Source organism: Ammospiza caudacuta, chromosome Z, assembly GCF_027887145.1.
Source record: "Ammospiza caudacuta isolate bAmmCau1 chromosome Z, bAmmCau1.pri, whole genome shotgun sequence".
In the NCBI taxonomy this organism is placed as follows: domain Eukaryota; kingdom Metazoa; phylum Chordata; class Aves; order Passeriformes; family Passerellidae; genus Ammospiza; species Ammospiza caudacuta.
The window spans coordinates 18,133,191-18,147,446 of NC_080632.1; the positions used below are offsets into that span (position 1 = coordinate 18,133,191).

Sequence of the window (14,256 nt, forward strand, 5' to 3'; positions counted from 1 at the left end):
GAAGTTACTTATTAATAAGGTTGTCTACATATTCAGATTTCAGCATAGTTGTCTCCACCTTGAATCACAAAGAGCCCTTTTAGCAGCCTTGCAGAACCACTAACATGGTAATGCCACACTGTCTCAATCAAATGGGTCATTTCACACACTTTGGTATTTTTAGTATATCATCTTACAGCATTTCATTTACTTAATAGGAAAAATATATATATCTTACAGCTTTCCCCACTAACTTTTTTTCGAGATGTTACCTTGCCTCACAATTTTTCACGTCTTATAAAATTTTACATTTTAATACTGCTCACATTTTTTATATTCAAATACTCCTTTGTGCTCATTCTCCCTTCTCATCTGCTTTCCTGAACATCCTCCTCAAGCACCAGTTTGTAATTCCACTAGTTCCTTTTCAGTTTGTCCTACAAATGGTTCAACAAGTTGTTGACTGTTTCCTCCGTGTCTTCATTTTTCTCTTGCACTGTTCATTCTTCTATCTCTTCAATATAACTTTTCTCATACTTGGCAATCAATTCAAAACTCTCAGAAGCAATGACAGCTAGAAGTTGATCAAGTATCATGGAAGAATGAACACGCTGAATTTGACGATCTCATAATTTTTCCCAAACCCATTGGCTACTAAGTGCTACATAGTGCTAATTCAGATTGACTTTATTGTCATGTTCTTGCAAGGTAGACCTAAGTTCACTGAAACAACATAATGAGAAAAACACTACGATTGCTTCTAATACAGAGTTTTCACTTGTAAGACATACCATGAAAATGTGTTTAATTACAAATCCAATGTAATTTCCATGATGCTAAAATGCAAGCAGTATTTGAATAGTGATTAGGTGCTCTAATTTACTAAACAAAATAAAAATGTATTTTCTGTAGAACTGAACAAGTGACATATTCAGGCAAACTACTTCCAAATCAGTTAAGATAGAGATATTTGTTAGAAGCATGAAGAAAAATAAGAAAACTCATCTTTATGGAAACCACAAAAGACATGGGATTCCTAACTGACAAAACGCAGAACTGTTACCTTGCTTTTCATTTGCTTTAGTTAAAACTGTACCAGTTTTTCACAGAAATACCAACAGAACCTACCACCAAGTCTATGGATATGGATTGTCTCTTATATTCTTGACTCTTAAACATCAGCATTTTAACTAAATTATGATTCCACCATGAGTGCCCTTCTTCTCTTAACCAGTACTGCTCATCACTATTTTAGTCAAACAAATTTAGAAAGAACTCCTACATTGGTAGGCTAAATTTATTAATTTGCTGCAGGTAAAGGCAGAGACTGGGAGAATGTAGATGACCCCCTCTAGGAGAGGAGCAAGTTCAAGTTCATCTGAGGAACCTGAAGGTTCACAAGTCCTTGGAACCAGATGAAATACATCACTTAGCAAGAAGAAAAACTACAGCTTAATATTAAGGATGTGAAGGTTTCAGCTTCCAGAGTAAGACAGGACTACCACAAGTATGAAAGCAATACCGTGTTCCCATGATGGCAAAAAATCTTCACATAGGGAATATAAAAGGACTATTTTTCATTAAGTACTGAAATCAGCAACAGAATTAGGAAAACCTCTCTGGACTGGATGGGCAACCATGCACATCAATTTTGTAGCTGAATGCAGATTAAAAGCACAGGAAAATTAAATACATCAATCTGTATAATTTTTAATAATATTTTGCATATTTTATTTATTAATTTTTAAAGGTTAATTGAAACTTGATGCCTAGCACAAAAATAATTACAGGTAACCTGTTATCTGGAAACCCTGATCTCCACTTTTCTGCTGTGACATAGAAAGACTTACCCAGACACTAAGAAATAGCATTCTTTATAGTTCCCAGATTTATGAGGCATTTAAGGCAAGTGCAGCTCATGTAACTTTGTCACCTTAAATCCACAGGTTTAGATCAATAGTCAGCAACAGGTGCATAGAAAGAAGGGAAAAAATGAGAACAAAAGCAAAAAAACTCCAGGCTGGAGTAGAGTATACGTAGAGACATAAAGCCTGAAACACAACTTAATCCCTAGAAAATTAAATCCCACTAAAATGAGAATGTGCAATCTCCAGCATCCTTGGGGGCAAAGGAAACAATGCAGTGACTCTCCAGGTGGATACACAGAATAAAGAGATACTCATCTATGAAATCTTTTGTCTTGACTCCACCATTGTCTCTGGATGTCCTTCCATCTTTGCTTCAAGTCCTGGGGATAACCAGGGGGGATGAGAGGAAGGACAGGCCCACAAAACCCATTTTTCACCATAACCTTCATAAAAATCTGAACAAATAAACATGCAATCCTGCCCCTGGATCCTGAAAAGCTGTAGCATACTGAAAGAGAAGTGGAATCAGAGAGCATAGAGAGTGGAGAGAGAATATTTTGATCTTGTAACTTTGTGTCTATTTGGGGTGTGCTCAGAAAAACTGCTGTATAAAAAACTCTGTAAAGACTGGAGTCTGTATGTGTATGCATTCACATACCCAAACACGTGTACTCCCTCCACCACTGTAAAGATATGAAACTGTGGAGCTCTTACCCCTCCTCTAATACCCTCCACTATTTTTCCTCAGATTATGAATATGTACTAATATCAATATGTACCAGTAGATACTCCCACTCAGCTATGTGACAAAAGTTGCCAAGTTGTGAACTTGCAGGTGAAAAGCTATCTCCTACAGATCTTTAAAAAATGGCATGGTCTCCAAACCTGCAGTTGTACACAGATTCTCTCCATGGCATTTAACCTTTTCTTCAATTTATGAAGGACTACAGAAGAAATAATGAGGCAGCTAAGAAAAAATGTTCATTGCTCTGCAACATCTTAGTTAACTGTGTTTAACAAATCTACTGAACCTACCTCACTCTTGCTTTTAATTGCCATGACTCAGCTCAACACAATCGATGTTACACTGAACCACACTATTTTATGATGTTCCATATTGGTACAATACCACACTGTTTTTCAAAAAATTCAGCTGTAAAAATAACTTTCTCTAATACTTTCTATATTCCAGAAAGTCTGTGAGCCATTTCAATCAAAAAGCACTGTATAATGTATTTAACATTCCAGAGATTATTATAAATGCACAGCTGGCAAATTTTCTAGTGAGCAAGCATCACTGAAGTTTGCAGTTGTCCTAAGTTTGCAACCATACAACCCTCACACATTCAGTTAAATGAGATTCCTAACAAGCTGCATCATGACCTGAATTTCATTTTGCAAAATTTATGCTAGTAGCTATAAAGAAATTTCTTAGTTGGACAGCTGCTATCTAAATTATTAAAATTCCTGCTTTGAAAAACAATGTATTAGTGAAAAATTATGAGACTGCATAAATGTACTGAACAATTATGCCACTGAAAACACGTAGAATGAAAAGAACAAAGTATCTATTTCATACCTCTCCCTAAAGGGGAAAAAATTAGGTAAGTTCATAAAAGTGATTGTAGAGACTCAAGATTATGTGTCCATGATCAAACTTTATCATATGTTAAAGCTACATAGCTTTACATTAGCCCACATGGTTTTACACAGAAAAACTGGCAGCTTTCCTGGTCTCTGTTGTATTTCATTTTCTTACAAAGAGAGCATAATGATGAGAGAGCATAATACAAAGAGAGTATTTTGGCTAGTTGTTCCCCTACAGACAGAATTGCACATCTTCACATATGACCTTCACATCAGAAGGTCATAAAAACATCTCCTTCCTGAGGCATCAGTACTGATAGTAAGGACTCTATTTACAAATAATGTTAAGAAAACCAGTGCATGGGCTTTGTCAGTCAAAACGCTCAGGGTAACATCTCTCCTACCCTAGAAATCACCTTTATTTTTTTCAGTATACCCACAGAGTATGTGGAAATCTTTTAAAGTAAGAGGTGATTCCCTAAATCAACTGAACCTATCTGTGTTGTTGTCATGGTTTAGGCCTGGCACAGAGCCAGTGCCCCCATGAGAATACCTTCTCCCTGGTGTCTGCTGTGAGATGTGACCAGGAATAAGCAAAGCAGGCTCCAGCTTAAACATAAAGAAAACTTTATTACCTAAACTACAAGAAAGAAGAAAAAACCTATAAGGGAAAAAAATTGAAAACCTTACAAAAAAGCACTTTCCTCCTCCCCACCACCCAAAAATTTCCCAATCCAATACATTCCCCCAAATCACCAACTGCCCAGTCTGGCACCACCCTTTAGGATATTCAAACTTCATTCCATGAAGAGGAGAGGAGTCCTTCTTGCACCATAGGCTTCCCCTGGAAACACGCTGAAACCTCGTGTGCTTCCATGTCACTCAGCACCGCCCAGAAAGTCCTTTTGCCGCTTGTGACACCTTCCTTCCATGCCCAGTGCTCTCACCACTATGCATGGACCAGAGCTGCTTTTAGGGTTGTCTTTTAAGGATGCCTTGTCTCACTCCAAAAAGGCACAGTCTCTGCTTTGGGACATCTGTCCCCCCCATTTTTTTCCAACCCCCTGGGGCCAAGGGGTCCCCACAATTAACCCTCCTGGTTCTGAGGCACTGCCTTCCCCTAAGTGCAGTCTCTGTGTCACAGGAATAAAACTGAGTCTATGGCTACACAAGAAAAGTCCAGCCAAAAGGCCACTCTAATCATCTCTCTCTCCACTCAGCCAGCCTTCTCCACGTCCTTCGGGCAGGTCCTTGGTTATCTCATCCCTTATCTGTCTTCTTATTCAGCTCTGAGGAGGATCAGCATTTTTGAGAGGTCCCAATCATGAAAGAAAGGGGTTAAAAATTCAGTCTCTGCCTGTCCCAGAGCTCCGGCACTCCCACACTCGCTGCTGCTCTGGCCGGCACCTCCTCGCTGCATTCCTCCCCCCTTTTCCTCCTGGGCCGGCCGCTATCAAATTCAGACGCTGGCTCTCCTCTCTCTCTCTCCTGGGGGAAGGAAGGCTGCCCGATGTCTCTTGGGGCTCCTCCAGCCTTCCATCCTCAAGGGCCTCCTCACCCCCCATCTCTGTCCAGGCCCAGGCCTACCACATGGCTGCCCCTCCCCAGCCCAGCAGCAGCAGCTGGACGAGGGAGGGCAATCCGACCTCCGTCCCTCGAAGTCCCAAGAGAACCTCCCAGGGCCGAGGCTCTGGTTTTAACCCCTATGTGTTCTCCGAGGTGTGTCCAAACCCAACTGGCTACACCAGGTGCCAATATCAAAATCCGAGCACCCATTGGTTTGACCACAGCATCCCAGAATTCCCACTTCTTCCTGGTCAAACCACCACAGTTGTGAACCTCTTTTTTTAGAAGTTCTAAAGAGCAAAGCAAATTAAAAATTCCCTACAATAAAAAATTATGAATGAAAATCATCATACTTTAAAACAGGATTGTTAAAAGGGAATTAATGGTAGGAACTATGAAGGGGGAAAAAAGAAAATATATAAATGAATATAATCAATTAACAGGTAACACCATTAAAAATCACTGTGCAGTAGGTTCTCTGTAGGAAAGTGTGAGAGCCCAGCACTCTCATTCCCACTGAACTGAGGTTTCTGTTATACAGGCAGATCAGCAAATTGCTTCCTTTCTGTCTCAGAGACATTGCATTCAATTTTTCTGTGGTGTAGAAGAGTCTCAGTAAAACACAGCTCCCCACTGTCAAAGCCAAGCACACTCTTAGAAAGTGAGATAATGAGCTGGAACTTCTTTATGCCAAGGACCAAAGCAACATCTTGAATAAGCTCTCTAAGCTTTAAGTTGCTGCGTGAGACTCTTCAGCTGTGCTGTCTTAATAAAACAGCAGTTTGCCTATATTTTACATTGTGTCTAATGCCTGAAAACTGCTTTGTGAATTGGTACTGAATGAGCTGCTCAGAATAGCTTAACATGTGGGGAAACATAAAGACATCCAATCCTATTTGGCAGTAAGCACGGGTTAATACAATGATATACTCAGTTTCTCTGAGATTACAGTGCTGCTCGGCATACAGAAAGGGAAAACTTTTGGCTTCTGATAAAATTTAATGTATAAAGTAGAGAAATAAAAATCATGTGACTGTAGTTTAAGAGTTGAGTGCATCCACTGCTTCCCTGCATCTGAAAACAGACATCAATTTAGCTTCCAATGTAGTCCTGAATGCAGCTGAAAATAGTCTTTGTGCCAATCCACTCAAAACCAGAGCATTCCAGGGCGCATCAGAATCTGCTCTAGAGATCTCAAATAGAAAAGTCAAGATGGCACTGTGTGGTAGAGAGAGGTAAGGCTCTGGGTGGTGAACAAATTAAAAAAAAAATTGTAAAAGACAAGTAAGAATGGCACCTGTGCTACTGCATCAGAGACTCCACAACACACAATTGTGTGCACTCTCTCAGAATGCTTAGGCCAGAAAACAAAACCTTGATAATTTACCGGGGTGGAACAGAAACACTGCTTACAGCCAGCTCCTAAAAGGCACGCAAAAAACTATAAAAAGTTGGTAAATGCTAACCAACCTAAAACAACTAGAGAAGCCGCCAACTGGAGAAGGATTGTCCCTTTTGATGTCCCAGCCAGCAATCCAGCACTGCTAGCAGTATTGGGGCACTATCCTGATTTCAGTGATCCAGGACAGCGCCTAAGGCAACCGCAGCGATAGCGCTGTCAAAGGACAAGCCTTGCAGCTACAATCAGCAAAAGAAAAGAGCGGACTACAGCTGTGGTGAATGCACGTTCATTGAACCCCACAAGATCCAACAGCCAAAGACAGAGTCAGGGAGGTTACAACACCTTATAAGAAGGGAAGGAGACAGGGGAGGAGTCGGTCCTCGGGCAAATAGAATTTCAGAGGGAAGTGAGATACTTAAGCTTGACTTAGGGAGAGCACCAATGGTGACAAGTTGAGGGTGGGGCCACAGACTCTGAACCAATCACTTGACGTTCTATCTGGAAGTTTCTAGAGAGAAGGGTGGGCCTGCTGAGTGACGGACAGGGCACAGGGGAGGGATTTGAGATAGGATACCTTAGTTTCCATGACAACTGGGGAGGAGTTGGGATAACCGGCAGCATAAGGGAGGGAGGAGAGAACCAGGGCAGAACCATTGCATGAAAGGGGGGACAGAACAGTCCAACTTATACCGACACAACACAACAGATATAGACTTTTAAGATGGTATTTTGTGCCCTACCTCTCACCCAAGGATTCATGTAAGGACTGAGTAGAGACAGAAAATATGTATGGTTTTTTTGGGCTAGACTGCCAGATGCATGTATCTCAGTCCTTATGAGTTTTTTGTTGGGAAAAGAAGAGCTTGCATGCGACTTTGCTGCAACACTGCAATGGTTTTTCCTCTACCATTTTTGTAGAGTCTAGCATTTTTCTTAGCATCGTTTACATGGAAATCTCTAGTGCAACAAGGGCTTCTTGCCCATATGGTCAGCAATGCTCCCATCTGTTCTTTAACCAGATATATTCAGTCTTTTTCTAGTCTCTTAAGTGGCCAGAGACAGATATTGCAAGATTCTTCATTTTGCCCTGAGCAGCAGCTACTGAGGAAATGGAGAATCATCTAGGGCACAAAAGCTTCTTCAGCTAAAAGCTGAAATAAAACTCTGTCAGGCAGAATTCAAACAAAAGCTTCTCTGGTGCCAAGACAGGGCCAGCAACAACACTGACTGACACCTTAGGCCTCTTTCTTTGTCCCCTATCTGCATGTTCTCCAAGCCAAAGACTATTAAAATTTAGCCAAGCACCTATGCATATCCAGGAGATGAACAGCTTTTCATGCATGCTCCTCCAATTGCTAGTGCCCTCTTCAGCGGTGGAATACAAGACTAATGGTCATAGGGTCAAAATTGACTGTTACACTGGTTTTACAACTGCTTCTTTCACAATAATCAGAGACTTAAAAAGTAAAACAGGCAAAATCTTTTTTGATGAAGGCTCCAAACAGGGAGCCTTCTGGGTGTGCTTGAGATAATAAAAAAACTTACATTTAAAATTCTGAGCATCAGTGGTGGTTTTTAGTGCCTTATTTTAGATTTTATGTGCCTGAGCCCTCCAGTAGATACAGTTGCTCTTGTTTATCATTCAGAATAATGCAATATTCAACTCTTGCTAAAATGGTAGTTCTTACATCACTAAAAAAATTAAACCCAAAGAAAACCAAAATCTATAAGATTTCCTTGAAAACTTCTGCTTTTTTTGGATGTTATAGACTTTCAAAGTCTTTGGGAAAACATTTCAAGTACACTGCTCTGACTTCAAATTATTTTACAGTATCCACTCTGAAACATTTCTTCCTCACCAGTGCAGTGCAGCAAAACTCCTTCAAAGTGTAACAGCAAGATTTTTGATAATTTAAAAAAAGAGAAATCCTTCACTTCTAAAGGAAAAGCAAAAATAAAATTCTAAATTATTGGCCATAAAAGCCTCAGCTGGGACTGAGGCTTTCTATAGCTAAGCAGAATGGTTTGACTATCTTCAACATGAAGAAATAATAAATGCCCACAGAGACATAATTTGACCATGGCATAGGAAAACTATTGCAAACTTAATAAGGAAGAAAAAAGCCAGACACAGCTAAGTATTTACTATTAATGAACAAACACAGTTATTTCAGTAGCCCATATAATTTCTGTAGGCAGTCATCATTTTGCAACAACGTCACCTCTGGTTATGCCCCGAGCACTTACATACTAATCAGTATTAGGCGGGGTCAGGCACTTAGAAGTGAGTTTGTCAAAGCACAGGACCTGGATGCTGCTGGCTGATTGTAGCTCATTCCTCTATTAATAAACAATACTGCACAGGGTGGTTAAAGAGTTGTACTAATCTAGGTGATAAATTGCAAACAACTATGGGAAGCACCTGAGGTCATTGAAAATTCTGCAGCACTTACACAATGGAGATGCTCAGGCTTCTGGCCCTCACAAATTTCCACATGAAATAAATTAACCTTAATGAGCACCACAGCTAATAATCTCAGCGGGGGCTAGGGATTGTTTGTAGAGCAGCTCTCCAAAGCTTGCCCTCACTTCAAAGGCATGCCAGTGCATGACACAGTAGAATTTTTCTTCAGTGCAAATCTTTTACTTTATCTAAATTTCAATATTTTTATTCATTAAATATTTATAAGTATATATGGATATAATTCCATTAGCTGTTTTTTGATGGTCCCATCTTTCTGCAGTGATTCTCTCTCTGAAAACATTCTCTTTCTCTGGATTATCCAACCAATTTGCTGTCTTCCCAGATTTATAACACAGTCATTCTCCTATATAGCTATATCTAAATCAGCCCCAGCTTCTAAATGCAATGCCTTTTATCTTCTTTTCTGCTACAACTACATTCTGACTGCACAAAGACTCTTGGCAGCACAAAGAGCAAACAACTGGCCTTGAGAATCATGAAATAATACTGGTTCCAAGTCTTTTTTAAAAAGAGCTTTTTAATCAGATACTGCTATTATTCTCTGAATGATACAGGGTTTTATTTTGGAAGTGATGTGGCAGTAAATGCAATTTGGATATTTTACAGAACAATGTTTCAAGGGCACCTACACTTAAACTTCCCAGTATTACAAAGCAGATACCAGTTATCACTTTAAAATATACAGGAAAGATCTTTTTGATTTGTGAACATTAAAAATCCAGCCTTAAACCACTTCTTTATGCAACTTTGGAACAGAGGGTTTCTAGATATCATGCAAATATCTTTACTGAGCTGAACACAAAAGGGGATACTGAACATAGTGAGATAGATGGAAAGGGAAGAGTAACAGATTATTGCCTTGGTGAGAAAATGGCCAAATTAAACCATTCTGAATGGTGTTAGTTTATCATACAAAGACATTTGATTTATTTCATTATTCTCTGTGGGCAGCTATAGCACTGCAAAACCCGAGCACATTCGAGGAGATGAGCACAGTGGACAAAGGACTCCTTCAGAGTGCAATATTTAATGAAACTTAAATTAGGTCTCAAAGGACCAATAGAATGTATATAAAATATAGCACTGACACTGAGCCATTCTGTTCACATGCATGTTTTAAAGTAATTGTCATCAAATTCACAGATGGCCCCAGAAGATTTAAATGCATTTTTAATACAGCATCCATACATATAACTTCTTTAAAAATTCATATTTCATTCTAATTTCTTTACATGATGCACAGGACAGAAGGGTAAGGAAAAGTCTACAGCTAAGACTAAACACTTCCTTAAGGAATAAAAGAAAATAGCTTTGTTTTCACTTCATTGTTAGCAATGAAGTGAAAGGCTACAACCTTTGTGCTTCTGTTTGCCTCTGTGAATTTATATATGTCAAAAAAAGTTAAGAGAGTATGCATTAATATTCTAAACACTGCAAAATAATGAGAGGATATTATTGCCTAATAATATATTTTATATATTGTTATATTTCTATGTATTTATGTGGTGAAAGAAACAAGCGATACTGAACAAAACACCCAAAGAACAAATATAAACCTGAATTCAACCCATTCTCTAATAAAAAAATTTACCTGTATAAAAATCACTCCCGTAACAAACACTAGTTCAGTGTAAAAAAAAAAACGTACGCAGAACTTAATTATAAGTAAAACATTTTAAACAGGAAGAACCCACCTGTATTCAGAAATTTGCTGCTATAATAAAATAAAAATATAAATAAATAAAAAAGTTTGTTTCCCTTTTTTCAACTAACTATGCAAAGAGAGATACCTAAAACCTAGAATCAAAAACATGAAAAAAACATGATTTTAAAATTCAGAATTTTGAAAATGATCAGTACATAACCGAAATTATTTTGAAGCAAAGAACTGAAATTATAAAACAAAAGGGCAACAAGAGGTATAGTTCTGGGTTCTGTTTTTTTTGTGTATTGTACCAATTTTGTTCTGTAATGCACTCTCTTCCAAATCCAGTCCAGTGAAGCCACATTCACTCTGACCAAAGGAAGAAAGACTCCACATTGCAAGACACAAAAACCTAGAGACACGACCACAACAACTAAATAAAAAACAAACAAACAAACAAAAAAAAAAAAAAAAAAAAAAAAAGGACAAACACCTATCCTAGTCCAGATGGTGATAAAGATAATTAAGACAAAATTTGGGAGTAAGAAGGGAGGTCTGGACCTTCAAGATTTGACTTTATTGGATACAAAGCAAAACAGACCTTAACCAAAAGTAGAGTAAGGTCAAAGCTCTTCACTCAACTGTAGTGCCACCTCTCAGACATATGGGCGGTGTAGTGCGTCAGGGAATTCCAAACTCCGTGTTTTTCACCGACCATCAACATTAAGGGTTTTGGTTGAATGTGCATGTGATATCAAGCTACTAACTGTCAGAACTAGTTGCACAGACAAATCCAGATGGGATGCTTGAACAGTTATAGCCCAAAGGATATTTACTCCTCCTCTAAGTCTCAGTCTATGCAACTTCCTGTGGACAAGGATCACACAAGTGTGTAATGAAGGAATGCTCACAAGCCATAATGTGGGGACACTGTAGTGAAGTGTACTTTTTGTACCATCTCATTAAAGGCCTCTCCTAAATTTGGATTTTGTACTCAAAACCAACTCAAAATAAGCAGATCAGGCAAATGGTTAAATTAAATTTTTGCAGCTTGACTGAGTCAAGACTGCAGTCTATGAGGAAATATTCTAAATCTTTTCTCTGGCTCTTGACATTAATTTGAATTCTACTGAGATACCTTTCTCTCTCTGTAGTCTGCAGGTTTGTTTTATAATTTATCTGTCAAGATAAAGATAAATGTAAAAAATTCTTTATGCAGACTTACAGAGAACTTAGTACCCTTGTCTAAAAAGTCTATTTAATGCAAGTTGTCACAGTAGTTTAGTTAAAAATAATTACATATCCTATGAGGGAGGTCCAGGATCTCTCCTCTTTTGCACACACCAATATGAGCAACTTTTGAAAAAGATGCCTGACATAGTCACACATTTCTAGCATTCTACCTTGAGTTCTGTCTTCTATTTTGACAGGTTCTTTTCATCTTTTGGGTATTCACACTTTACTGGAAACTGTAATTAGAGCAAGATGATCCTGATGGTATTGTAGATACAGTAGTTCTTGTGCATTTAGCTGGTATTTTTGAGAATTCTTAAGTTTATAAAACAAACACTGTAACCAGACATCACCACCCACACTTTTTCATCAAGGAGATACTGACTGCACCGTGCCAAATTGTTTTTCCATTCTGAGAACACACTTGAAACTGCAGATCCACATACTTAACAAGTAGTAGTGGCATTTGTGATTAGAGGGTTATGTTGACATTATATGAAGTAATGGCTCTTGTCCGTAGTTACATACTCAAAGATACTTACAGAAAATTATGGAATTTCACCTTCTCACATTAGTTTCAACTTGAACTGAAACAGACCTTGGTTTTTAAAAATGTTAAGAAACCAATCTGAAACCTTAAGGCATAATCCAGCCTTTAAATGACATGACAAATAAGGGAACACTACAAAACCAAGCTCTGCCTCAGTTCTGTTAAAAGGTTTCTTTCAACCAGCAAATTTTCCAGCAAAATTAATTTTCTAGCAAATTTTTCTAGGTCTGAACAACTAATTTCCTTCCAAACAGCAGATAATTAAGAAGGTACAGTAATAAAAAATCCCAATTCTTTGGACTTTGGGAAGGCATAGTGCAATGACCTGAAGGTGCTTCACCTACAGCTTCAGAAAGTCCCTGTTAAAAATGCACACTTCAAACAATCATTTGGTGTATCATAAGTTTATTTAGTAGCTGCAGTTTTGTGTGAAAATGTGAAATTCAAATCAGTATTCATGTGAGGGTGAATGAAGGCCACCATTACAAATACAAAGAGTGTTGTGCAGTAAGTGTCCAAGGCAATTCATAGTTCAAATGATCACCAACTTGTACTGGAGCACTGACAAAAGCTTTCAAGCTTGCTCCACTCCTCTTCCTAACACACACCAACTACTAAGAACTAGTCAGTCTCCACGGCTCTTGAAGCCTACATGATGGTCGCTAACTCAAGAGAAAAAAAGGTGATCCACAGCTGCAGAGGAGGCACAGTTCAAAGCTGTGGGATGACACGAGATCAAGTGCTCTGCCCATCGCGGTTTTCTCATCAACAGCCGCTTTGACAGATTCCTCTCGTGTTCCAAGCCTCAGCTTCCCACAGGAGCCCGGGTATACATCTGGGAAAAAGATTAACAAACCAGAACGCCTCCTCCACCCTTTCAGTGGGAAGGGCCCGGTTCGACGGAGGGAGCCGAGGGCAGCCCCGGGGCCGCACGGGGGTCACAGCCGGGAGCAGCGGGCGTGACCCGCCCCTACCGCCCGGCGGCGGGGAGGGCCCGCGGCACCAGCCGGCGCCGCCTCCTCCACCGGGGCCGCCTACACGGCCGGCACCAGGCTCTTCTTATCCAGCGGCTGCTCGTCCTCCTCGAGCAGCAGCTCCTCCAGCTCCCCTTCCTCGGCTCCCGAGGCCTCGGGCCCGCCGGCGGCCCGGCAGCGCCGAAGATGCCACAAGGCCCGGCGGTGCTTCTCCTGCAGCCGCCCCAGCTGGGCGCGCAGGGCCTCCGCCTCCTCGTCCGGGTCGGCGGAGGGCTTGTCGGGGCCGGGCCCCCGCAGGGCCTGTCGGAAGAGCCAGCGGTTCTCGCGGCGCAGGCGGCGATTCTCCAGCCGCAGCCGCGTGTTCTCCTGGCGGAGCCGCGCGTTGTGCCACTCGCGCTCCTCCCGCTGCCGCAGCGCCTCGCTGTGGCTGGCCGCCAAGTCCGCGTACCGCTCCGCCAGCTGCTGCGGCGAGCCCCGCGACTCGCCCCGCCAGCCCTGCCGCCCGCCGCCCGCCCCGGCCTCCTCCGCGGCCCCGCCGCTCCCGGCGGCGGCACCGAGCACCGCCCGCGCCGCGCCGCTGCCCCAGCGCCCGCCCACCGCGCGCATGCGCCTCATCCGTGCGGCGCCCGCCGCCGCCGCCCGCAGCCGCCGCGAGCCGAGGGAGGGCTCCCGGTGCATGCAAATCGGGGCGGGGCCTGAGCCCGCGGGGCGGGGCCCGAGGCCTCGGGGCCGGGCGGGGCGGGGCGGCCCCACCGCGCGCCCCTGCTGTGAGCGCGGGCGGCCGGCAGGGGGCGCGGGGGCGCCCGGGCCCGGAAGCGCGGGCGGGCCGGCCCGGAGCGGCCCTCAGGCCCCGTCCGCTGCCGGGGCGCTGCTATCGGCACGCCGGGCCGGACAGAGCCGCGTCCAGCCTGGCCTTGAACGCCGCCAGGGCTGGAGCAGCCACAGCTTCTCCAATCAACATGTGCCA

General features: G+C 41.8%; 1 protein-coding gene across 1 annotated transcript; it reads right to left on the reverse strand.

Annotated features, from left to right (window-relative positions):
- Positions 1 to 12,713: 12,713 nt before the first annotated feature.
- Positions 12,714 to 13,904, reverse strand: TUSC1 (tumor suppressor candidate 1). Its single transcript, XM_058824226.1, has one exon. The coding sequence runs from the start codon at positions 13,902 to 13,904 to the stop codon at positions 13,350 to 13,352; it is 555 nt and encodes a 184-aa protein (XP_058680209.1). The 3' UTR covers positions 12,714 to 13,349.
- Between the last annotated feature and the right edge of the window lie 352 nt (positions 13,905 to 14,256).

Bases quoted from the DNA above. Each gene is read 5' to 3' on its own strand.
- TUSC1 (XM_058824226.1), bottom strand. From the start codon at position 13,904: ATGAGGCGCATGCGCGCGGTGGGCGGGCGCTGGGGCAGCGGCGCGGCG.